Here is a 24,898-nt window from a genome sequence, read left to right on the forward strand (position 1 = left end):
TTGCCCTGCCCCCCTGTGGTAGGGGATGGGCTCGGTGGGAACCAGTTTTTTGGGGCTTTTGTTCTCTCGCGGCTTTCCCTGGCAGCTTTCCCTGTCTTTTACACGAGTCAGAGCAGAAGAGACCATTTCCCACCCTCTGCCTCAGAGCAGAGAGACCGCAGTCTGTTCTTCAGTGAGCTCTCCAGGCCACACTATCTCCGTTTCTGTCCGTGCTGCTATAAACTGCAGTGGCCTGGGTTGTGCGCCCCTCCGCAGCGCCCCCAGTCCTGCCTCCAGGTCGGGGCACGTCTCTGCCCTTTGTGCTTCTAAAACCGCCAGCCATTCCCAGGCCGCACTCGCAACCCCGCCGCTCCAGGTTTCCGCACTGGGGGCTGCCCTAAAGTTCTTTCCCCGCCACTACTGGTCTGCGAGTTTGTGCCCCGTCCCCAGCATGAGGCTGTCGCTCACCGGCGGTGTAGGATCCCCACGTCCAGGCTCCCTCCCACTGCCGTTTATCCTCCAATATCTGCCTGTGGAATCAGGGCTCCCCGCTTCATACCTCAAAACCAACCACCTGTGATATTCTGTTTGTAGAGATCCAGATCTTCTTTCATCTCAGGCTGGTTTCGTGGGTGCTCAGAGTGGTCTGGTAGATATCCAGCTCGATTCCGGGGACCAGTTGAAATAGGGTCCCCTACTCCTCTGCCATGTTTCCTTCCTCTACTCCTGCTCTATTTATTTTAGTTCCTTTTTTGCCTTTTTAACAGTCAGGATCCTTTTGTTTTGGAAATAGATATCCTTGCCTCATGCACATAGATGTCAGCTATACACAGGTTGCATCTGAGAAATGCTATTTATCCCACAAATCATTAACAATTATCAAACAAAAAAGAAATTAAAAATATAGAGAGAGGTAACAAAATGCTCCTATTTCCACCTTACTCTAATTTGCCTAAGGGATAAGGTCTCACTTTCTTAAACACCTATTTATGTGAACTGGGGTAACATACTTCCCCCCTGTGATTCTTAGTTACTGATTGTTGAAACAACAGCACTTCTACTGTGTACCTGGCATACCTCAAAAAGATACTGGCTGAGATAGGGTATGAAAAGTAGATTGTGAATGCAAAATAATTACAAAATGCAAAGAATGATCACCATTGTAAATAAGATGGCTAGCCATGCGCTATTTAACTGTAACATTGTGGTTAGTACTTTGCCTCATATGTATTTTTCACTCTTTTTCTCCATCTTGTTCTAATTGCCTTGTTCATTTTTTCCCAAAGTATATGATTGTGGGTGTTTTCCCTGGGTGTGAGGGAACATGTTCAGAGTGATTGAAATTACATTTGAAGTTGAAATTTTACAATTGAAATATTGAAACACTTAGAAATATGCTTTATAAAGAAATGTCAGTATGAATGGATAAAGAAGATGTCACACACACACACACACACACACACACACACACACACACTGGAATATTACTCAGCCAGCAAAAAATGGAATTTTGCCATTTGCAGTTATGTGGATGAAGCTAGAGTGTATTATGCTAAATGAAATAAGTCACTCAGAGAAAGACAAATATTGTATGATTTCACTCATATGTGGAATTTAAGAAAGAAAATAGTTGAACATATGGGAAGGGGTGGGGAGGGACAGAAGGAAATAAATCATAAGAGACTCTTTTTTTTTTTAAAGATTTTATTTATTTATTTGAGAGAGAGAATGAGATAGAGAGCACGAGAGGGGAGAGTGTCAAAGGGAGAAGCAGACTCCCCGCCAGGATCATGACCTGAGCCAAAGGCAGTCGCTTAACCAACTGAGCCACCCAGGCGCCCAATCATAAGAGACTCTTTTTTTTTTTTTAAGATTTTTATATATTTATTTGAGAGAGAGAGAGAATGAGAGGCAGAGAGCACGAGAGGGAAGAGGGTCAGAGGGAGAAGCAGACTCCCCGCCGAGCAGGGAGCCCGATGTGGGACTCGATCCTGGGACTCCAGGATCATGACCTGAGCCGAAGGCAGTTGCTTAACCAACTGAGCCACCCAGGCGCCCCTCATAAGAGACTCTTAATGATAGAGAACAAACTGAGGGTTGATGGCAGGAGGTGGGTGGGGGGATAGGCTAGATGTGTGACGGGTATTTAGGGCACTTTTTGTGATGCCTACTGGGTGTTGTATGTCAGTGATGAATCACTGAATTCTACTCCTGAAACTAATATTGCAATGTAAACTAGCTAAAATAAAAAAAAAAAAGTCAGTAAAAAAATCACACACACAGATGCTTCTCCCTCCTTTCTTCCTCTTTTTACTCCATTTCCATTTGGTTCTTTTCTTATTTCTTTCCACTACAATTCTGATATATTCATAGATATGAATTGATGACGAAGCTAATATGGTAAAGAAGTTTGTAAAAACATCTCTAGCCACATGCTACTTTGACACCAACATGCTACTATTGGTCCATTAAAAATCTATGCAACTAATGAATTGTTGAACACTACATCAAAAACTGATGATGTACTATATGTTGGCTAATTGAACATAATAATAAAAAAATCTTTAACAATGTTTATGAAATTGGAAGGAAAGAACTAAATGCCACTGATTGCATAATTAAAATAACAAAAACAGGACACTCTTTTTTTTATTATATGTTAATCACCACACATTGCATCATTTGTTTTTGATGTAGTGTTCCATGATTCATTGTTTGCATGTAACACCCAGTGCTCCGTTCAGTACGTGCCCTCTTTAATACCCAGCACCAGGCTAACCCATCCCCCAACCTCCCTCCCCTCTAGAACCCTCAGTTTGTTTCTCAGAGTCCATAGTCTCTCATGGTTTGTCTCCCCCTCCGATTCCCCCCCTTCTTTTTTCCCTTCCTGCTATCTTCTTATTATTTTTTTTTTAACCACATATAATGTACACTGTCTCTTGACATACTCGAGTTGGAAACCTTAAGGAGAGGAGGTAAAATGATTTTTGTTTTGATGCATTTTATGCTGCGGAATACCCTTCGAGTGGTGGGAGGTGAGGGAGCAAGAAGAAAAAGACAAAACTTCCTACTGTGGAAGTGCAAAAAGGCAACTGGCACAGGGACAACAGAAAATCTTCTTCTCTATGAATAAACTCATTAATTTGATTGAAAAATGCAACCTGCAGAGAGAAAAAGAGATTTACTGACATTTCTACAAGGACTCATAAAGATAAGCTCAGCAAGTTCCATCAACTTCTCTGATAATTGTAGTTAGGACATGCAGGGGGAAAGTAAAGTCTTTGTGATGGTGGGGGAAGAAAATGAAAGCGAGTCAGTAAGGAGGCCACGTGAAGTTCTCTTCTGGTTTCCATCAGCAGGAGGAGAGATCTGAACAGTATCTGGGTAATGATACCAGTCATAACATGGCAAATCATTGTTAATCACCATCCACATTTTGAAGAGAAAAATATGTCTAAAAAATCTGGTTCAACTTTTTTCGCCACATGTCTGTTCCAATATTGAGATGAGATGACATACATGAGTGATGAATAGAGCAAAGGAGATGCTGAACACATGGTGGGTTTTCTCCCAAGTGAAGTGGCTAACATATTGCATATATGAATATATAAGTGAATGGATGAACAAATGAATTAATTCCTTCAGGTGCTTCCAGTCCAACAAATGAATTTATTGTAATGACTGTTTTAACAATGCGTAATCTCAAACTCCTACGTGTGATTTTATATCACCATTTTGTTAATTCATTTTTAAATTCTTCTAATGTTAAAATGAGAATTTCTTGGAGATCAAGGTGGTTCAAGGACAGCAAGACCAACATTACCTGAGAACTTATTAAAAATGCAGAATCTCCGTCCTCCCTCTGCTCTACAGGATCAGAATCTGCAATTTAGCAAGATCACGAGTGATTCCTAACTAAGCCCATTAAAGTTTGAGCAGCACTGATCTACTTGAAACAATTATGAAACAGTATAAATCCATACTCCTTGTTTGTAGACCACTGCTTTTATTATTTCTTGTTCCTCTTTTCCTATTAACTGAGGGGCCAAACATTTTAACTACTTTCTTAGAAGCTCCAAAAATGGTGCTGGGTGATGTCTCATTTAATCCTCAAATGTTGATATTATCTCATGGGCTGACTAATGGAATTGCAAGATTCTTGTGAAGGAATATACAATAGAGACAACGTGAGAGTACTGACAATTAATTACTGGCCTAATAAGCAGCAATAATTAACATACAATAATTCGGTCACGTTCAAATGGATATGACTGGCTGCCACAATTCTTTCTGTAAATAATGTGCAGTTAAAATGTGGAGAGTCCTTGTTCAAATAATAAAAAGTGTATGACTCTTACAGTTTAAATTATAAGTAGGAAAGCCCAGTCTCTAGAATTAATAGAAATCAGAGTAGAGGGTAGGATTTTTTGGAACAATGCTTTTACACAAAGATAAACAATGATAATTAGAAAATTAAGTTTAATCATTCATTCATCTCTCTCACTAACAATTCTTACCTACTATATTCCCAGCACTGTTTTAGATCCTAGGGAATTATCAATGAACAAAGCAGACTAACTCCCTCTCTTATGAAGCTTGCATTCTTAGTGGGAGGACACAGTTACAAAATATGTATAACTTATCAGACGGTGATAAATGATACAGGGAAAAGAGTCAGGAGATAGATTTGGAGAAGGAAACGTCATGTGTGTGATTGTACGGAGGCAGTCGGTTAGGGTAGGCCTCTCTGGTGAGTTAATGTTTAAGGAGAGCCATAAATGAAGGGAGCGAACGAGCCATACAGATAGCTGGGGCAAACAAATGGAAAGGTCCGGAGACAGGAGCATGCTGGCCATGTTTGAGAAACAGTGTGCCGGAGTTGACAAAAAGCACAACGATGTCATTGTACTTTAAAGACAAAAAATTGGTTCAAATTAAATTAATAGACTTTCTCAACAGGAACAGATTTTATGGAAATTGGTATTTTTATCATCTTAATTCTGATATTTCTGATCAGGAAAGAGTTCATGTTTTTGTATTATGTCTTATGTTTGATGGTTAATTAAATGATACCTCTTATTCATTCAAGAAATATTTATCATGGGTCTACTATATGCCAGGCTCTATGCCAGATATTATATAGTGACATAATTTTTTAATTTGAGAGTAGGCTTCTCTTGCCATATAAATGAATGTGATCTTTGAATGTCAGCATTCCCCATTCTTACTAGGGATAATTTAAACAATCTTCCAATCATTGTATTTAGTAGTAGTCCTTGGTTTGTGATGACATCTGCATTTCTTCATCCACTTTGTGAGTATTTAATCAGGAAGATTGAATTGAGGGTTGCCATTATGTGTTTGCCACAAAAATCTTTTGCATCCAGCCATGCACCTTCTTTATTATGTTACTGTGACTCTTTTGAATTTATACTTTCAAAATGCAAATGAATTTGTTTGCATTTTGAACTTCAATCTTATTCTGGATAGTTGAAGAATATCAATAATTAAGCTGCTGTTGAGATATATGGATGGAGGAATAAAATAGATCAGGATTTTGAAAACAATGGTACATTTTCGTCACACAGAATCCTTTTCAAACAGCACTATTTCTCACATTCCATTCGGTGAAAAAATAAATATGAATACACGTTTAATTTTGAGGGAGGGTTGAAAATTTATTTTTATTTCTGGCTGTTAGAAGGGGAACTTGGCAGGTGAATTCTTTCAGAAATATTTATTGTGAGGTTGTGGACTAAAAACTGTGGCCTCCAAGACCAGGGGGCAGGGTGTAATATAATGGTAACTTTCAGAATTAGTGGGAAATTTTGAAAAATGTGCATGTCGTTCTCCTTGCTTTCTCTTCTGGCCCAAGATGGATGTCAGCGTACTAATTGGTCTGAGTGGTGGTGCTGTAGAGAAGAGGACCAACACGTTGTTTTAGGGGGGAAAAGACTCTTTATGTGATTCAGTTAGACCTTTGCCTCATTTCTTTCTGCAATGGAAACTACTCTACTCGTAGTCGTATACTGGTGGTGGACAGAAGACCATTGTCCACTGTCAGGCTTTGTAGCTGGATTTTTTAAGGTATGATTAGGACTTGGCAGACGGAGGGTGCATTAATTGAGGCACAGAGGTGCAGGGGGGCAAGGAGGGAGGAACCATGTGCGCAGACGCAGATAGTACACTTTCAGAAATTTAGAATGGGAACTGGCAGACGGTGGTGGTGGAGGTAGGGGTGGTTAAATGTGGCAGGAGAGAGGTAACAATGATGGGGAAAGTTGTACACATTTGGGGTCATTGTTTTTCTTGGATTCTTGGTTTTAAAGCTTGTATTTCACAAGGCATTCATTGAGCTTTGATAAATGTCCCAAACCTTGAGAATTGAAAACTACTAATGTGCTTCATATGGCTCATTCATTACTGCCATACAACAAAAGCCTCTACATGTGTTTGTATATGCATTACTGAAACTCTGCTTTTAAAAAAATCAATGTTGCTTTATAATTTTAAAACAATGTGGGTTTTTTTTGTTTGTTTGTTTTGCTTTGCCTAGAATATATCATGTTTTCTGATTCCTACATTTAGTGAAACATTATAAATATTTAAAGTGTCTGGTCATTTATCTTACCTTGTCACGATATGTTTGAGGGAAACTAGGTCTCAGTGTATTGTGGTTTCTAGCATTAGTGTAAACCTTATGCTAAGAACATTTGTCTCAATAGTAACAACTGTACTTTTCATTTTGGTGAGAAGAAAGAGCAAAATTATCCATTAATGACAATCTCTATAAGATCCCACTAAATGACCTTTTTTCCTTCTATTTTTACGTCCTGATAATCACTGATATAAATGAAATGAGTAGATATAAAAGTCATCTCTAAAAAATCACATTCATACAGTCAGTATAGCATGATGGTGAAGTAGGCCCCAGGGCCAAACTAACTGATTCCCGCTTTCCCACCTTCCCTTGCTTGCCCCTTGACCCATGCATACCTTTGTTTCCTCGTCTGTAAATTGGGGCTAAGATCAGTTCCTGCATCACTAGGATTAATTACAGTAATACCTCTGTTGTCTGGCACATGATAAATATAACCTGTTATTCATACATAAAGTTATATTTAAATGTCCCAAATCACACAAGGTTAAAACTACTATTTTAGTAGGTAATTTAGTACTTATATAGTATTATTCATTTATAAATAATTCAGTGAAGACATTTTTATGTGTCCTAAACCTGTTTCTGTGTCATCTCCTTGCCTCTGGTTCATGTTAATCCTGATAGAGTCATGCTGCCTGGGCATGACTAAACGTTTGCCACTTGTGAACACCCAAGGGCTGAAGTAAAAATTATGCCTGAGTCCTGAAAACCAACACAATCATTTTCACCCCTGGATGTTCATTGGAATCACCTGGCTGGATATAAATTCCACTAATTCACATTTCTGTGATAGTTTAAATAAAAACCTGATGTATAAATGTCACCTTCATTGATCACTTTTGTAATAGAGTAAATGAAACAAAAACCCATACAAGGGGGTTAAAATAACTACATATTTAAGTATTTATCAGCATTCCCAGAACATCTAGTTGTACATAAAAAATTTTTTTAAAGATTTTATTTGTTTATTTGAGAGAGAGAATGAGATAGAGAGAGAGAGCATGAGAAGGTCAGAGGGAGAAGCAGGCTCCCTGCTGAGCAGGGAGCCCAATGCAGGACTCGATCCCGGGACTCCAGGATCATGACCTGAGCCGAAGGCAGTCACTTTAACCAACTGAGCCACCCGGGCGCCCCTGTACATAAAAAATTCTTGAGCTAAAATCAAAACTATGTAATCTAGTCACTACAGCCATTTTGCTGAGATTTTCAGGCCAGCAGTTTGAATAAGTCAATAAATTAATTTTGGTTTTTATCAGTGATTTTAGTTACCAAATGGCATGCATTTGAAAGTAAAAAGTGCATTAAATATTCAGTTTCTCTAATTCATACCAGTAGCCCTCCCTTAAATCAAATATATAGGTTTTATTGACAACTTAAATCATGTGATTGTGTTTTGGGTGTATAACATGCTAATTGAACATCACTGGGGATTCTTTTGTAATCTATAAATTCACATTAATATTTTACCTCCTTTCATTAGTTGTATTTATTATTTGAGAATTGTATATAAGCAAGTAATTATGAAGTCTAGGAAATGGGGCCTGAGAACCAATCATAGTAATTTTTCATCGTAAGTCCCTAGGATTTATGAAGTCTATACTTTTACATATTTATTAGTATAGCATCTAGCATATGCTTATGTTTTGTAAGTATTTTTATACATTTTATAATGTATTTCCATAAAGCCCAAGAAACACTATTTAGGCTATCAAATAGAGGCTGAAATTAATGAAAACATATACCATTTTGACATTTATAAATTTGTGTAGAAAACCAAGATTTCAGAAAATGCTCTTCATATTTATTCCTAAATTCCTTAACTCGGGATATCCTTCCTTATAAATATTGTGTGACATAATAAAGTATTATGGATGAAGGCTGACAAGTAAGCAATCCTTGCTATTGTCAACCTAGTTGTCTGTTGGTTTAGACCAGTACTGTCCAATATGGCAGCCACTAGCTGCATGTAGTTATTTAGTTGTAAATTTAAGTTATTATAATTAGATATGGGTAAAAATTCAGTTTCTCATTTACACTAGCCATATTTCAAGCGCACAGTAGCCACACGTGGCTAGTGGTTATCATATTGGATAACACAGATATACAACATTTACATCATTGTAAGAGCTATTGGGCAGTACTGGTTAGAGGGTAAATGCCTTGCTACAGTCCAGCAGAATCTCTGTAAAGCAGACTCTGTTTGCAATGATTTCCTTCATGTTCACAGAGACATGTTCCCACAGCAGGGTATAGGGTGAGAAGGAGATCATCAGTAAAATTATCTTATTCCCTAAGATGTTTTTTACTGCAGCTAACAATCCAAATCCAAGTAGCTTACACCATTGCTTCTTAAAGTGTGGTCCATGGACCAGCAGCGTTGGCATGCCCTGGGCATTTGTTAGAAATGAGGAATCTCAGGTCTCTCCCCAGATTTACAATGTAGGACATATTCCCCACCTGATTTGTATGCACGTTGAAGTTTGGGAAGCACTAGTTAAAACCATAAGGATGTCATTATCTTATATTACACTAAATCCACGGGTGGGGATAGCTCTAGGTTAAGTATATGACTCCATTGTGCCATCAAAATCCCAGGTTCTTTCATTTTTTATTGGAATATAGTGAACATACAGTGTTCTATGAGTTTCAGGTATAGAATCAAATGATTCAACAGTTCTCTACATTTAGTGATCATCAAGCTAAAGTGCATTCTTCATCCCCTTCACCTATATCACCCATCCCCCCGCCCACCTCCCCTCCAGCAACCACCAGATTTGATTTCTGTATTTAAGAGTCTCTTTTTTGATTGTCTCTTTTTTCCCTTTGTTGGTTTGTTCTGTGTCTTAAGTCAATATATGAGTGAAATCGTGATTTTTGTCTTTCTCTGACTGGCTAATTTCACTTAGCATGATACCCTCTAGGTCCTTTCAATTTATTGGTTTTGCTAGCCTCCCTCTGTCTTCAGCCAATTTTACACCTGGAAGTTGGTTGCAGCAGTGCCCAGTGTCATATCCTGACATGCTCCTGCCTCTGGATTTTGTCAGGACTCTCTCCTGTCTGGCACTAGTTTATTCTAGTTCCACTCTCCTCCTCTCTCTATTGCCTGTCATGTATTTATGCTTCACTTTCCTTTTGCTTTTATAGCCCTTTCTAAATGACCACTTGAAAACCATAAAATGAAACCAAGAGAAATGCATACTCTTTTTTTGCCTATGGGTGATAGATTTTTATTTTAAGAATTTGACAAATTGCCCTAATTTATTTGCAGCTTTAGAATGTTGGTTGGAAATGTAGAATTTCTTTCTTTTATTTCAATAGTATTTTTATTTTGTTTTATTTTAAATATTTTATTTATTAGAGAGAGAGAGTGCATGAGCACAGGAGAGTGAGAGGCAGAAGCGGACTCCCCGCTGAGCAGAGAGACTGATGTGGCACTCGATCCCAGGACCTTGGGATCATGACCTTAGCCGAAGGCAGATGCTTAACCGACTGAGCCACCCAGGCGCCCCTCAATGATATTTTAAATTGAACAATATGAAATTGTCATTTTCATGGAATGAAAACTCATATATCAGCAACTTCATATGACCCAACCTAACACAGCATCTGATCCATAAAGAAGGAAGATAAGTCAAAATTAAGAGCATGGATTTGGGTGACTGATAATTTAGCATTTAGATAGTGTCTTAACTTGTCACTGGGACACCTTGGACCAATTCTTTAACCTTCCCCAAATCCATTGTCCTCAGAAATAAAATAACAGTGGTATTATCTACCTTAGTAAGTGATAATGAAGACCAAATGTAATTATTCGGTGTTTTTCAAACACAAGTCAGTCATGTTCCACCTTCACAATTCCTTCCATATCTGCATTTTTATCATTACATATTTAATACTTTTCCTTAAAATAATTATCTTTACTTAGCCTCATCCTAAGCTGTATGATTTTATATATTAAAATCATATATAGACTCACTATATATATGTATGTATACAGACGTACACGTATGCATACTGCTTGGCCACATAGATATATGCCACGCATACTAAAATAATTTCATAAGTTTTTCCCTGTGCCACAAAATCATTCTGCGAACCACAAATGGATTGCTTATCATCATTTAGGATCCACTGAAATTGTGCATTTTATGCTTCCTAATAAGATTAGCCCACAAAAAGTGTTGAATGCATGTTAGCCAAAATAGTTAAAAATGGATTTTAAATGATATTTTAACCCAAGGGTTAGTTATCACCCCCAACTTTCTAAAGTTACCCCTTCTTCTACCACATTTAGAAAAGGGGCATTTGTATTGTATAGGCTTTTAAACAGACCTTATGATAGCAGTGCCTCCTCATGGTTGCTTCTTCTGCTGTTCAGGCATTGCCACGAGCCACTATTCACTTCCCTGTTGCTCACTCTGAGTAACTCTGGCCTGTAATTCACCTGCGTATATCGATGCTATCTCTTTGCAGGCCTTAGTGAGCAAAGGAAGCACAGCACCTTTTACTACCTGTTAACTCCTTTCGTAAAACACATACACAGAAAGCCATAAGTAAACAACTGACCAGACATTACTGAGTGATTAGAGTATCTAAAGTAACAACACTGGAAAAGCAAAAACATTTTTGAACATTATATTAAAAATAATTCTTTAAGTCCAAAGGAAACCCATACAAAATTGAGCTCTTCACACACATTCCCCCCACATGGACATCCTAATCAATAGGAGTTTCCAGCAAAGGTATGGGAATCAGTGAATATTTGTTGAATGAAATGTCTGTCTAAAAGTTACAAAAAGGAAATAAATAATATTTTTAAATGAAATTCCGTATTGATTCTAACAAATGTGTGTTATAGTTGAAATATTTCTTCAAGGATAAATAACAGTGTGGGATTCTTTTCTTCAGTTTTTGAAAGGTGAAATTTTTAGCTTACTGTAGCGACAAACCGGACAGGAAAAACAACAAAAGGAATGATACCGTAGCTAATTCTCATGAAATCTTATTATCATCAGGTCAGTTCTCCGGGGGTAGACTGAACCAATAAAGTGAATGATTTATGCACCTTGTAATGTGAGGATGGTATTCTTTGAGAGGCTTGAACAAGCAACTTTGAGTTTTTGCTTTATTGGAGGCTTCTTCATCAATGTTGCTGGCCATAAAAAGAAGATGTCTACTGTTTGTGTTTGATAAATTAAACCTCATTCCCATAGGCTTTTTTTAAAATTTTTTATTGTTATGTTAATCACCATACATTACATCATTAGTTTCTGTGGTAGTGTTCCATGATTCATTGTTTCTGCAAAACACCCAGTGCTCCATGCAGAATGTGCCCTCCTTAATACCCATCACCAGGCTAACCCATCCCCCCACCCCCCTCCACTCTAGAACCACCAGTCCGTTTCTCAGAGTCCATCGTCTCTCATGGTTCGTCTCCTCCTCTGATTTACCCCCCTTCATTCTTCCCCTCCTGCTATCTTCTTCCTTTATTTTTTCTTAACATATATTGCATTATTTCGTTCAGAGGTACAGACCTGTGATTCAACAGTCCTGCACAATTCACAGCACTCACCATAGCACATGCCCTCCCCAATGTCTATCACCCAGCCACCCCATCCCTCCCAGCCCCCCACCACTCCAGCAACCCTCAGTTTGTTTCCTGAGATTAAGAATTCCTCATATCAGTGAGGTCATATGATACATGTCTTTCTCTGATTGACTTATTTCACTCAGCATAACACCCTCCAGTTCCATCCACGTTGTTGCAAATGGCAAGATCTCATTCCTTTTGATGGCTGCATAATATTCCATTGTGTATATATACCACCTCTTCTTTATCCATTCCTCTGTCAATGGACATCTTGGCTCTTTCCACAGTTTGGCTATTGTGGACATTGATGCTATAAACATTGGGGTACACGTACCCCTTCGGATCCCTACATTTGTATCTTTGTGGTAAATACCCAGTAGTGCAATTGCTGGATCGTAGGGTAGCTCTATTTTCAACTGTTTGAGGAACCTCCATACTGTTTTCCAGAGTGGCTGCACCAACATGCATTCCCACCAACAGTGTAGGAGGGTTCCCCTTTCTCCGCATCCCCGCCAACATCTGTCGTTTCTTGACTTGTTAATTTTAGCCATTCTGACTGGTGTGAAGTGGTATCTCATTGAGGTTTTGATTTGGATTTCCCTGATGCCGAGCGATGTTGAGCACTTTTTCATGTGTCTGTTGGCCATTTGGATGTCTTCTTTGGAAAAATGTCTGTTCATGTCTTCTGCCCATTTCTTGATTGGATTATTTGTTCTTTGGGTGTTGAGTTTGAGAAGTTCTTTACAGATTTTGGATACTAGCCCTTTATCTGATATGTGATTTGCAAATATTTTCTCCCATTCTGTCGGTTGTCTTTTGGTTTTGTGGACTGTTTCTTTTGCTATGCAAAGGCTTTTTATCTTGATGAAACCCCAATAGTTCATTTTTGCCTTTGCTTCCCTTGCCTTTGGCGATGTTTCTAGGAAGAAGTTGCTGCAGCTGAGGTCGAAGAGGTTGCTGCCTGTGTTCTCCTTTAGGATTTTGATGGACTCCTGTCTCACATTTAGGTCTTTCAACCATTTGGAGTCTATTTTTGTGTGTGGTGTAAGGAAATGGTCCAGTTTCATTCTTCTGCATGTGGCTGTCCAATTTTCCCACCACCATTTTTGAAGACACTGTCTTCTTTCCATTGGACATTCTTCCCTGCTTTGTCGAGGATGAGTTGACCATAGAGTTGAAGGTCCATTTCTGGGCTCTCTATTCTGTTCCATTGATCTATGTGTCTGTTTTTGCACGAGTACCATACTGTCTTGATGATGACAGCTTTGTAATAGAGCTGGAAGTCCGGAATTGTGATGCCGCCAGCTTTGCTTTTCTTTTTCAACATTCCTCTGGCTATCCGGGGTCTCTTCTGGTTCCATACAAATTTTAGGATTATTTGTTCCATTTCTTTAAAAAAAGTGGATGGTATTTTGATGGGGATTGCATTGAATGTGTAGTTGCTCTAGGGAGCATTGACATCTTCACAATGTTTTTCTTCCAATCCATGAGCATGGAACGTTTTTCCATTTCTTTGTGTCTTCCTCAATTTCTTTCATGAGTATTTTAGAGTTTTCTGAGTACAGATCCTTTGCCTCTTTGGTTAGATTTATTCCCAGGTATCTTATGGTTTTGGGTGCAATTGTAAATGGGATCGACTCCTTAATTTGTATTTCTTCTCTCTTGTTGTTGGTGTATAGGAATGCCACTGATTTCTGTGCATTGATTTTATATCCTGCCACTTTACTGAATTCCTGTATGAGTTCTAGCAGTTTTGGGGTGGAGTCTTTTGGGTTTTCCACATACAGTATCATATCATCTGCAAAGAGTGAGAGTTTGACTTCCTCTTTGCCGATTTGGATGCCTTTGATTTCTTTTTGTTGTCTGATTGCTGTGGCTAGGACTTCTAATACTATGTTGAATAGCGGTGATGATAGTGGACATCCCTGCTGCGTTCCTGACCTTAGGGGGAAAGCTCTCAGCTTTTCCCCATTGAGAATGATATTCACTGTAGGTTTTTCATAGATGGCTTTTATGATATGGAGGTATGTACCCTCTAACCCTATACTCTGAAGAGTTTTGATCAAGAAAGGATGTTGTACTTTGTCAAATGCTTTTTCTGCATCTATTGAGAGGATCATATGATTCTTGTTCTTTCTTTTGTTAATGTATTGTATCACGTTGATTGATTTGCGGATGTTGAACCAGCCTTGCAGCCCAGGGATAAAACCCACTTGGTCATGGTGAATAATCCTTTTAATGTACTGTTGGATCCTATTGGCTAGTATTTTGGTGAGAATTTTTACATCCATGTTCACGAGGGATATTGGTCTGTAATTCTCCTTTTGGATGGGGTCTTTGTCTGGTTTGGGGATCAAGGTTTGGTGGCCTCATAAAATGAGTTTGGAAGTTTTCCTTCCATTTCTATTTTTTGGAACAGTTTCAGAAGAATAGGTATTAACTCTTCTTTCAATGTTTGGTAGAATTCCCCTGGGAAGCCACCTGGCCCTGGGCTTTTGTTTGTTGGGAGATTTTTGATGACTGCTTCAATTTCCTTAGTGGTTATAGGTCTGTTTAGGTTCACTATTTCTTCCTGGTTCAATTTTGGTAGTTGATACATCTCTAGGAATGCACCCATTTCTTCCAGGTTATCTAATTTGCTGGCATAGACTTGCTCACAATATGTTCTTATAATTGTTTGTATTTCTTTGGTGTTGGTTGTGATCTCTCCTCTTTCATTCATGATTTTGTTGATTTGGGTCATTTCTCTTTTCTTTTTGATAAGTCTGGCCAGGGGTTTATCAATCTTATTAATTCTTTCAAACAACCAGCTCCTAGTTTCGTTGATCTGTTGTACTGTTCTTTTGGTTTCTAGTTCATTGATTTCTGCTCTGATCTTTATGATTTCTCCTCTCCTCCTGGGTTTAGGCTTTATTTGCTGTTTTTTCTCTAGCTCCTTTAGGTGTAGGGTTAGGTTGTGTATTTGAGACCTTTCTTGTTTCTTGAGAAAGGCTTGTATTGCTATATACTCTCCTGTTAGGACTGCCTTTGCTGTATCCCAAAGATTTGGAACAGTTGTGTTTTCATTTTCATTGGTTTCCATGAATTTGTTTAATTCTTCTTTAATTTCCTGGTTGACCCATTCATTTTTTAGTAGGATGCCCTTTAGCCTCCATGTATTTGAGTTCTTTCCGACTTTCCTCTTGTGATTGAGTTCTAGTTTCAAAGCACTGTGGTCTTAAAATATATAGGGAATAATTCCAATCTTTTGGTACCAGTTGAGACCTGATTTGTGACCTAGGATGTGATCTATGCTGGAGAATGTTCCATGCGCACTAGAGAAGAATGTGTATTCTGTTGCTTTGGGATAGAATGTTCTGAATATGTCTGTGAAGTCCATTTGGTCCAGTGTGTCATTTAAAGTTTTTATTTCTTTGTTGATCTTTTGCTTAGATGATCTGTCCATTTCAGTCAGTGGGGTGTTAAAGTCCCCCACTATTATTGTATTGTTGTCAATGTGTTTCTTTGCTTTTGTTATTAATTGCCTTATATAATTGGCTGCTCCCACGTTAGGGGCATAGATATTTACAATTGTTAGATCTTCTTGTTGGATAGACCCTTTAAGTAGGATATAGTGTCCTTCCTCATCTCTTATTACAGTCTTTGTTTTAAAATCTAATTTGTCTGATATAAGGATTGCCACCCCAGCTTTCTTTTGGTGTCCATTAGCATGGTAAATGGTTTTCCACCCCCTCACTTTCAATCTGGGGGTGTCTTTGGGTCTAAAATGAGTCTCTTGCAGACAGCATATCGATGGGTCTTGTTTTTTAATCCAATCTGATAGCCTGTGTCTTTTGATTGGGGCATTTAGCCCATTTACATTCAGGGTAACTACTTAAAGATATGAATTTAGTGCCATTGTATTGCCTGTAAGGTGACTGTTACTGTATATTGTCTGTATTCCTTTCTGCTCTTTGCTGCTTTTAGGCTCTCTCTTTGTTTAGAGGTCCCCTTTCAATATTTCTTGGAGGGCTGGTTTCGTGTTTGCAAATTCCTTAAGTTTTTGTTTGTCCTGGGAGCTTTTGATCTCTCCTTCAATTTTCAATGACAGCCTAGCTGGATATAGTATTCTTGGCTGCATATTTTTCTCGTTTAGTGCTCTGAAGATATCATGCCAGTCCTTTCTGGCCTGCCAGGTCTCTGTGCATAGGTCTGTTGCCAATCTAATGTTTCTACCATTGTAGGTTACATATCTCTTCTCCCGAGCTGCTTTCAAGATTTTCTCTTTGTCTCTGAGACTCGTAATTTTTACTATTAGATGTCGGGGTGTTGAACTACTTTTATTGATTTTGAGAGGGGTTCTCTGTGCCTCCTGGATTTTGATGCCTGTTTCCTTCCCCACATTAGGGAAGATCTCTGCTATAATTTGCTCCAATATACCTTCTGCCCCTCTCTCTCTTTCTTCTTCTTTCTGAGATCCCAATTATTCTAATGTTGTTTTATCTTATTGTATCGCTTATCTCTCGAATTCTGCGCTCGTGATCCAGTAGTTGTTTATCTCTCCTTTTCTTAGCTTCTTTATTTTCCATCATTTGGTCTTCTATCTCGCTGATTCTCTCTTCTGCCTCATTTATTCTAGCAGTTTGTGCCCCCATTTTTGATTGCACCTCATTAATAGCCTTTTTGATTTTGATTTGGTTAGATTTTAGTTCTTTTATTTCTCCAGGAAGGGTGTCTCTAATAAGTTCCATGCTTTTTTCAAGCCCAGCTAATATCTTTAAAATCATGATTCTGAACTCTAGGTCCGAGATCGTACTAATGTCCGTATTGATTAGGTCCCTGGCGGATGGTACTACCTCTTCTTCTTTTTGCTGAGGTGATTTTTTTCATCTTGTCATTTTGTCCAGAGCAGAACAGATGAATGAGAGAACAAAATGCTAACAGATTAACCATGTCCCCAGAAAATATACTCTAAACAAATCAGAGAAAACCTGAAACCAGGGGAAAAGAAAGGGAAAGAAAGAACAAAGAGAAAAGAAAAAGAAAAAGATAAAAACAAACAAAAACAGAACAAAACAAAAAAACAGAATATGATCAAATATGATCAGGCTAGTGCACAGTTCAGTGCAGTGCCACGCATTAGATTTTGGGTGTATTTTAGTCTGTTAGAAGAAAGTGCCTCCTAAAATTGTAAAGAAAGAAAGACTTATATATGTACAAAATAAGGGTTGATACAATGAAGGGATGGAAGATGAATGTAAAGATGAAAATTATAAAAGAGTTTATAAAAGGAATTGATAAGATAAGAAGCTGTTTGAAAAAAGAAAGAAGAAGATAAAAAAAAGAAAAAAAAAGGAAGAGAATGTATCAGGCAGGAGACTAGAACAAAGCCATACACTAGTGATTTAGGGTACATTTTGATGTGTTAGAAGAAACTGTATCTCAAAATTTTAAGAGAGAACAACTTATATATATATATGCCAGAAATAAGGTTACCTACTATGAAGGGATAGAATATGACTCTAAAAATGAAAAATAATTTTTTTTCCAAAAAGGGATTGATAAGATATTGGTTGAAAAAGGGAAAAAGAAAAATTCAAAAAAAAACAGTTAAAAAAATTAACTTTGAAAAACTAATGAATCATGGTAATAAAGCCATGAATTCCATGTGCAGGATTCCCCTAGCGCTGGAGTTCTCCCGTTCTCCTGGATTGGTAAACTTGGTCTTGTCTTGCTGGCTGTTCGTACTGATCTTCTGGGGGAGGGGCCTGTTGCCATGGCTCCCAAAAGTCTTTGCCGGAGGCGGAATTGCCCCGCCCTTGTCAGTCCGAGCTAAGTAATCTGCTCGGGTTTGCTCTCAGGAGATTTTGTTCCCTGCAAGCTCTCAGTACAGCTTTGGAGGACGAGAGTGAAAATGGTGGCCTCCCAATCTCTGCCCGGAGGAGCTGAGAACTCGGGGCCCTGCTCCTCAGTGCGCCCCCAGAGAAAAGCAGTCAGTCACTCCCGTGTCCCCAGTCTCAGGCCGCAATCCGTGCTCACCGGCCTGTGACCAAGCATTTCTCTCTCTGGCGCCCGACTCAGTGTGGAGTCTCCAAACCCAGCAGATCCCTGCGGTGCGCTCCCATGCCACTCCTCCTGGGGGAGGAAGGGGAGTCTCCCCGGATCTGCCACTTGTTGGGTCCCTGCTGGAGGAGCAGTGGCCTGACTGGGCCGCGGATCACAGTTTATGGCCACCCCGAGCTGAGAGCCCAAACCTCGGCTCTGTCTCTGCAGCTGGCTTCCCCGCTCCGATACCTGGGAGCTCTGCTGCACTCAGGCACCCCCGGTCTTTTTGTGACCCCGAGGGTCCTGAGACCACACTGTCCCGCGAGGGTTCCTCCCCCAGCTTAGCCACTGGAGCAACGTCCCTCAGCGGAGCCGACTTCTAAAAGGTCCGATTTTGTGCTCCGCGGCTCTATCACTTGCCAGAAGCGGCCGACGGTGGCCCCCTCCCCCGCTGTCTATCCTCCCGAATATCGCCTCGGATTCACTTCTCCGCACGTCCTACCTTCCAGTAAGTGGTCGCTTCTCTGTTCAGAGAGTTGTTGCTACTCTCTTCTTCGATCTCCTGTTGAGTTCGTAGGTGTTCAGGATGGTTTGATCCCTATTCAGCTGAATTCCTGAGACCAGACGAAACCCAGGTCTCCTACTCCTCCGCCATCTTGCTCCGCCCCCTCCCATAGGCTTTTGATTGCACGGTGCCTCAGGGAACATGTGTCTGTGAAGGGTAAAAGGCCAGTAAATGGTGTAATCCAGATTACATTAAACACTCAATTATGTGTGTATTCCGTGTTTTTAAATGTGCTGATTAATGGAAACTTCTGGAGAGGATTTTATAAATTAGAATAGTAAATTCCTAATTCTAATTATGTCTTCCTTATCAGCATTCATTATACTATGATTTCCATAAATGCTTCCAACATGTCTTCCTAAAGAATATTTACCTCAAAATAAGTATTAACACTTCTCATTTGAGTCTCAAATTTTTGTTCAGTGGCTGAAATAACCTCAAGTTTAATTTTCATCTTCACTGTGAAGTTATGTGTTTCATAGGCAAGATATTGTCCCATGTCCCTGATGCTGGAAATCTAACTGAGAAGGTAAGAAGTTGGTTTTAGGGCATACAGTCAGGCTTTAAATTCATTACCCAGCCCACTGTTGTTTACGTCTTTGTAAACATTACATCTCTTTCATTTATCTATTTCCGTATAACAAACGACTCCAAAATTTCGTGGCTTAACACAATAATTTATAATTATATCATGATTCTGTAGATCAGAAATATGGGCAGGGCTCATCTAGATTGTTCTACAATTGTTATATGGCTGAGGTCACGCTGCATTCAGCAGGAAGCTCAACTTTTAAGATAGCTTCTTTTATCCTCTAGAGCCACTCAACGTGGTCTCTCATCGTTCCATAGTGTAGCCTGGTCTTCTTAGAGTGTGGCATCTAGGTTCTAAGAGACAATATAAATGCTTCCCTGTTCTCTTATAGCATTTATACTTGGGACTCTCATAGTGTCACTTCTGCCATATTCTACTGGTCCAGACAAATCAGAAGGATGGTCCATATTCATGAGAATGGGAAATAGACTCTTGGGAAGAGTGGCAAAGAATTTGTGGCCATATTTAATCACCATACATATTAAAGTAATGGAGATATAAATGAACAATTGCCAGGATATGCTGTTAGTTCAGTTATCAGAGATGGGTTGCACTTTACTTAACATGTTCACATTTAGTTAGCTATGTGAAACTTCCTAAAAATTGGGATGTATGAACTATAATTCAGAGAAAGAATAACTTCAGAGGTGATTGATCATGGGCTTTGCTTCCCTTATTTCTTAATGTTTAATAGATGCCAAACAATGCGAACATGCCATAAATTACATAAATGTCAACAGTTTTATCTTGCAGGTTTAATAATAGTAAGTAAAGTTGTTTTGATAGAGGTAATAATAGACATCTTTTGAATTTTCAGTTTACATAAAGTTCTAATGGATCTCCAGAATCAGCAACTGAAAGAGTTAAATGATTGGCTAACCAAAACAGAAGAGAGAACAAGGAAAATGGAGAAAGAGCCCCTTGGACCTGATATTGAAGACCTAAAACACCAAGTACAACAACATAAGGTTAGTATATTTTATGCTATTTGCTTTCTACTGGAGAACAAACTCCATGTACATATGTGTATTACATACACACATATATACATACATATAGCATGGTTTACAGAGAGGAAAGAATTAAAGTTTCAATTAAGAAGAGTTTGAAAGTCTTTCTTACCTAATATTTTTTGGAATGCTTGTTTTTTCAAATACGGCATACCTTGGCTTTTCATATTTGAAAAAAAAATCAAACGTATTCCTGGATGAGAACAATGTTCGATATGTGGTTTATTAAGCTTTGGTTTCTTGGAAGAGGGACTCTGTAGGGATTACTTGCAATGCAAATTTAACTAATAAGACAAGATTTTTTACATGTTTTTACCTTCAATTCATAGTCTTAGAACAGGCCAAGCTTGATTAAAATGAACACCTGTAACATTGCTTTTCTATAAAATACAGAATTCATCATTTATAATATTTCCATCTTTTTTCAGTTTATTTGAACATTTACAAATTATGCTCTTTGGTTGCCAGAAAGCATTTGTTGTTTCTGTGATTAGAATTTCTAAAGGAATATTTCTTTTTTTTTCCTTCAGCATCCATGTTTTAAATGTTAATTGACATATAACGTTGTGTAAGTTTTAGGTATATAACATAATGATTTGAAATTTGTATACACTGAGAAATGATCAGCAAAATAAGTCTAGTTGCCATTTGTTACCATATGGAGTTACCATACTTTTTTTTTTTTTTGTGATGAGAACTTTTAAGATTGTCCTGGCAACTTACAAATATGAACTACAATATTATTGACTGTAGTACTGTGCTATATGTTACATCCAGATGACCTACTGTTTTCTAACTAGAAGTTTGTACTTTGTGACTCCCTTCAGCCGCTTGGCCCACCCTGTAACCCACATCCCCTCTGGCATCCACCATTCAGTTCTCTGCATCTATAAGTTTTGTTTTGTTCATTTGTTTGTTTCTTTGAGCAAAGCCCCAGAAATGGAATTGCTGGATCATATAGTAGTTCTACTTTTAGTTTTTTAAGAAAACTTCACACTGTTTTCCATAGTGGTTGACCAGTTTACTTTCCTACCAACAGTGCACAAGTGCTCTCTCTTTCCTTTACATCCTTGCCAACATTTCTTATTCCATATCTTTTTGATAATAGGCATTCTAACAAATGTGAAGTGATAGCTTGTTATGGTTTTGATTTGCATTTCCCTGATGATGAGTGATACTGAGCATCTTTTCATGTGCCTGTTGGCCATCTGTATGTCTTCTTTGGAAAAATGTCTGTTCAGATCCTTTGCCTATTTTAAAATCTGATTGTGTTTTTGTTGTTGGGTTGTATAAGTTCTTTATATATTTTGGATATTAACTCCTTATTGGGTATATGATTTGCAAATATTTTCTCCCATTCTGTAGGTTTTTTCATTTTGTTGATGGTTTCCTTTTCTGTGCAGAAGCTTTTCACTTTGATGTAGTCCTACTTGTTTATTTTTGCTTTTATTACCTTTGCTTTTAGAGTCAAAATAAAAAAAAAAATCACCAAGACTGCTGTCCTGGAGCTTACCACCTAGGTATCCTTTTAGGAATTTCATGGTTTCAGGTCATACATCAAGTCTTAATCTGTTTTGAGTTAATTTTTGTGTATTGTATAAGACAGTAGTCCAGTTTCATTCTTTTAATGTGGTCCTGCCATTTTATCAACCCCATTTATTAAAAAGAGTGTCCTTTCCTCATTGTATATTCTTGCCTCCTTTGTTGTAAATTAATTGAATACATATGCACGGGTTTTTTTCTGGGATTTTTATTATATTCCATTAATGTTGTCTCTGTTTCTTTTTTTTTTAATACCAAAACATACCGTTTTGATTACTGTAGCTTTGTAATATAGTTTGAAACCAGGGAGAGTCATGCCCCCAGCTTTGTTCTTCTTTATCATCATTGCTTTGGCTATTTGAGGTTTTTTTTTTGGCTCTATATAAGTTTTAGGATTGTTTGTTCTAGTTCTGTGAAAAATGCCATTGGAATTTAGATGGGGATTGCATTGAATCTGTAGATTGCTTTGGGCGATATGGACATTTCAATATTAGTTCTTCCAATCCATGAGCATGAAATACCTTTCGATTTATTTGTGTCTTCTTCAAATTCTTTCATTAGTATCTTAGTAGTTTTTAATGTACAGATCTTTTACCTTCTAGGTTAAATTTATTCCTAGGTACTTTATTCTTTCTGAAGCAATTATAAATTGGGTTTTTTTTTAAATTTCTCTTTCTGATAGTTGTAAATGTATATAAATGATTTCTGTATATTGTTTTTGTACCTTGCAACTTTACTGAATTTATTAGTTCTAATAGTTTTTGGTGGTGTCTTCAGGATCTTCCATGGATAAAGTCATGTTGCCTGCGAATAGTGAATTATTTCTGATCAGGAGTTTTGAAGGTGTTTCATTCTAATAACCATTATAAAATTAGCTCTGGGTTTTATTGTAGGAACAAGAGCTTGCTCAGTCCATAAAGAAACACACACACACACACACACATTCACAGAGTAACCTTTATAATTGGTCCAGGTTAGGCTTGCCAGATTTAGGAAATAAAAATACAAGAAGCTTAGTTAAATTTAAATTTCAGATAAGCAACAAATACTGTTTATAGTGCAAGTTTGTCTCAAACTACTCATTGTTTATCAGAAATTCAGATCTTAGTTGGCATACTGGATTTGATCTGACAACTCTACTTAGGATTCTGTGGTTCTTGGATTTGTGGCTTTGAAAGGGAATATCTGCTCCCTCAACTCATTTCTCCTAAATCTGCATCTCACTCAACTTTATTTTCTTTTTATAACATTTTGTCAGAGCTAGTTTCATACTCTGTGCAGATGCAAGATACTGTTCTTTCTAAGTCCCAGAGTTCTTCTCTTATTTAATGAGCTTCTGGTTCAATGACAAATGGGGCTGGCCCTGCTTTTGCTGCCCCCACAGCTGTCCTTTGGCCATAGCAGTTTACAATCAAGCAGTTTAGGGAGAGCTCTAGCTATGATCATCTCCATCCACTGCAGTATTTGGGGAAAAATAAAATGTCAACTGTATTCTAATTTTCATGTGAAAGTTGTGATGCAAAGATGCTAATTTGGTCATGTAGATTTTAACTGAACATCTGATAAAGAAGTTAGATCCAGTGCTAGACCTCAAACAGGATCACATATATTCATGTGTGGATCACACGCTCCCTTGGCCTGCACTGGAAGTTGCATGCAGTCAGTTTCTGTATACACTAATGGCTTCTCTGTATCTGAGGACATTTGCTGCCACAAGAGAGTCTCAGCCAGTTTGAGGGTGGGAAGGAAGCAGTTAGTGCTGCCACACCTGCCATCAGTTAGCCAACAAGGAATGGGAGATGCTAGAAAAATCCCCCCGAATCCTTGCCCCATAGTGAGACAATTCCAAGGTGTTTCTTAATTCCCATAGTCTCTCAAAGGTTTCCCAGCAACACTGAGCCCCAGGTGTCCATGAGGTAACCTGTCTCACATTCCCACTCTCATAATGCCTCCTGAGATCACTTCCCAGATAAACTCTTTGCACCCAAACCCTTGGCTCAAGGTCTGTTTGGACAGGAACTCAACCCAAGACAACCTTCTTGCCCTGGAAGCCAGAGTACTCTTCAGCTTTGCCACTAACTAAATGTGTAATTTTCAGAAATTACTTAATTCTCATGTTCTCCACATTTTCCCATTGGAAATAATGTAGATTTTAATGTTTCCATTAGTTTTAGAATGTGAAGCTTTTCAGGAAAGGGCAAGACTAAGGCTGGTAAGACAACATCAGAGGGAATGATGTTGGCACTGGATGCCTGGAGTATGAGGAGGAAGCCAGGAAGCCAGGACTCCAAAAGGGAAGTGGCAGAATAATGTGAGGCTAGCCATGAGTGTGAATGACTTAGGGCAACTGCAAGGAAACGTGTCAGCTTGAAAACCTGAACAGACCCTTCATTCAGCATAGACAGGCCATCTAGAATCTTCATACTCTGACAGTTACCTGAAATGTTTTGCACTTTACTCTGGAAGATACAGAGTGAATGGAATGGAAAATATTTGACTAGTATTGTCATAAAATTTGAATAGATGGTCCATTATTTGAAAATGTGCCATTTCTGATGAATATGAAAGTGCTTTGAAGAGAATAATTTGAAACAAAAAGCAATAGAATTATATGAAAGTTGATTATGTAATCTTTTACATCCAGGACTTAGTCATATAAGTGCATAAAAAGAAACAGAATTGGTTTGCTGGCCCAGAGATTGAGTCCAACTTTTACCTTTAACTGTTTAAACCCACTTCAGGCTATATTATTTTTTTTATAAAATTAAAATAAGGGAAAAACATAGCTAAGAGAAAGCCTGACAATTGATAATACTCTTTTGTTACTTGACATAATTATGGGAGAACAAAATGATTTTAACAAAATCAAACAATTTATAAAGGAGTTGAGTTTATTTACTTATTTTTAAGTTTTTACATAAATTCCAGTGTAGTT

At 38.2% G+C, this 24,898-nt stretch overlaps 1 protein-coding gene across 1 annotated transcript in view; it reads left to right on the plus strand.

Annotated features, from left to right (window-relative positions):
* The window catches only part of DMD (dystrophin), a 1,674,912-nt gene that overhangs the window by 157,759 nt on the left and 1,492,255 nt on the right, over positions 1-24,898 (plus strand). The window contains exon 7 of the mRNA XM_088028834.1: positions 20,229-20,379. Coding sequence (XP_087884960.1) covers positions 20,229-20,379 — 151 coding nt within the window. The remainder of the gene's footprint in view (positions 1-20,228; positions 20,380-24,898) is intronic.

This window comes from Eumetopias jubatus, unplaced genomic scaffold, assembly GCF_037043125.1.
Source record: "Eumetopias jubatus isolate StellerSeaLion01/CBP00866 unplaced genomic scaffold, mEumJub1_p1.0 scaffold_11, whole genome shotgun sequence".
Classification (NCBI taxonomy): Eukaryota; Metazoa; Chordata; class Mammalia; order Carnivora; family Otariidae; genus Eumetopias; species Eumetopias jubatus.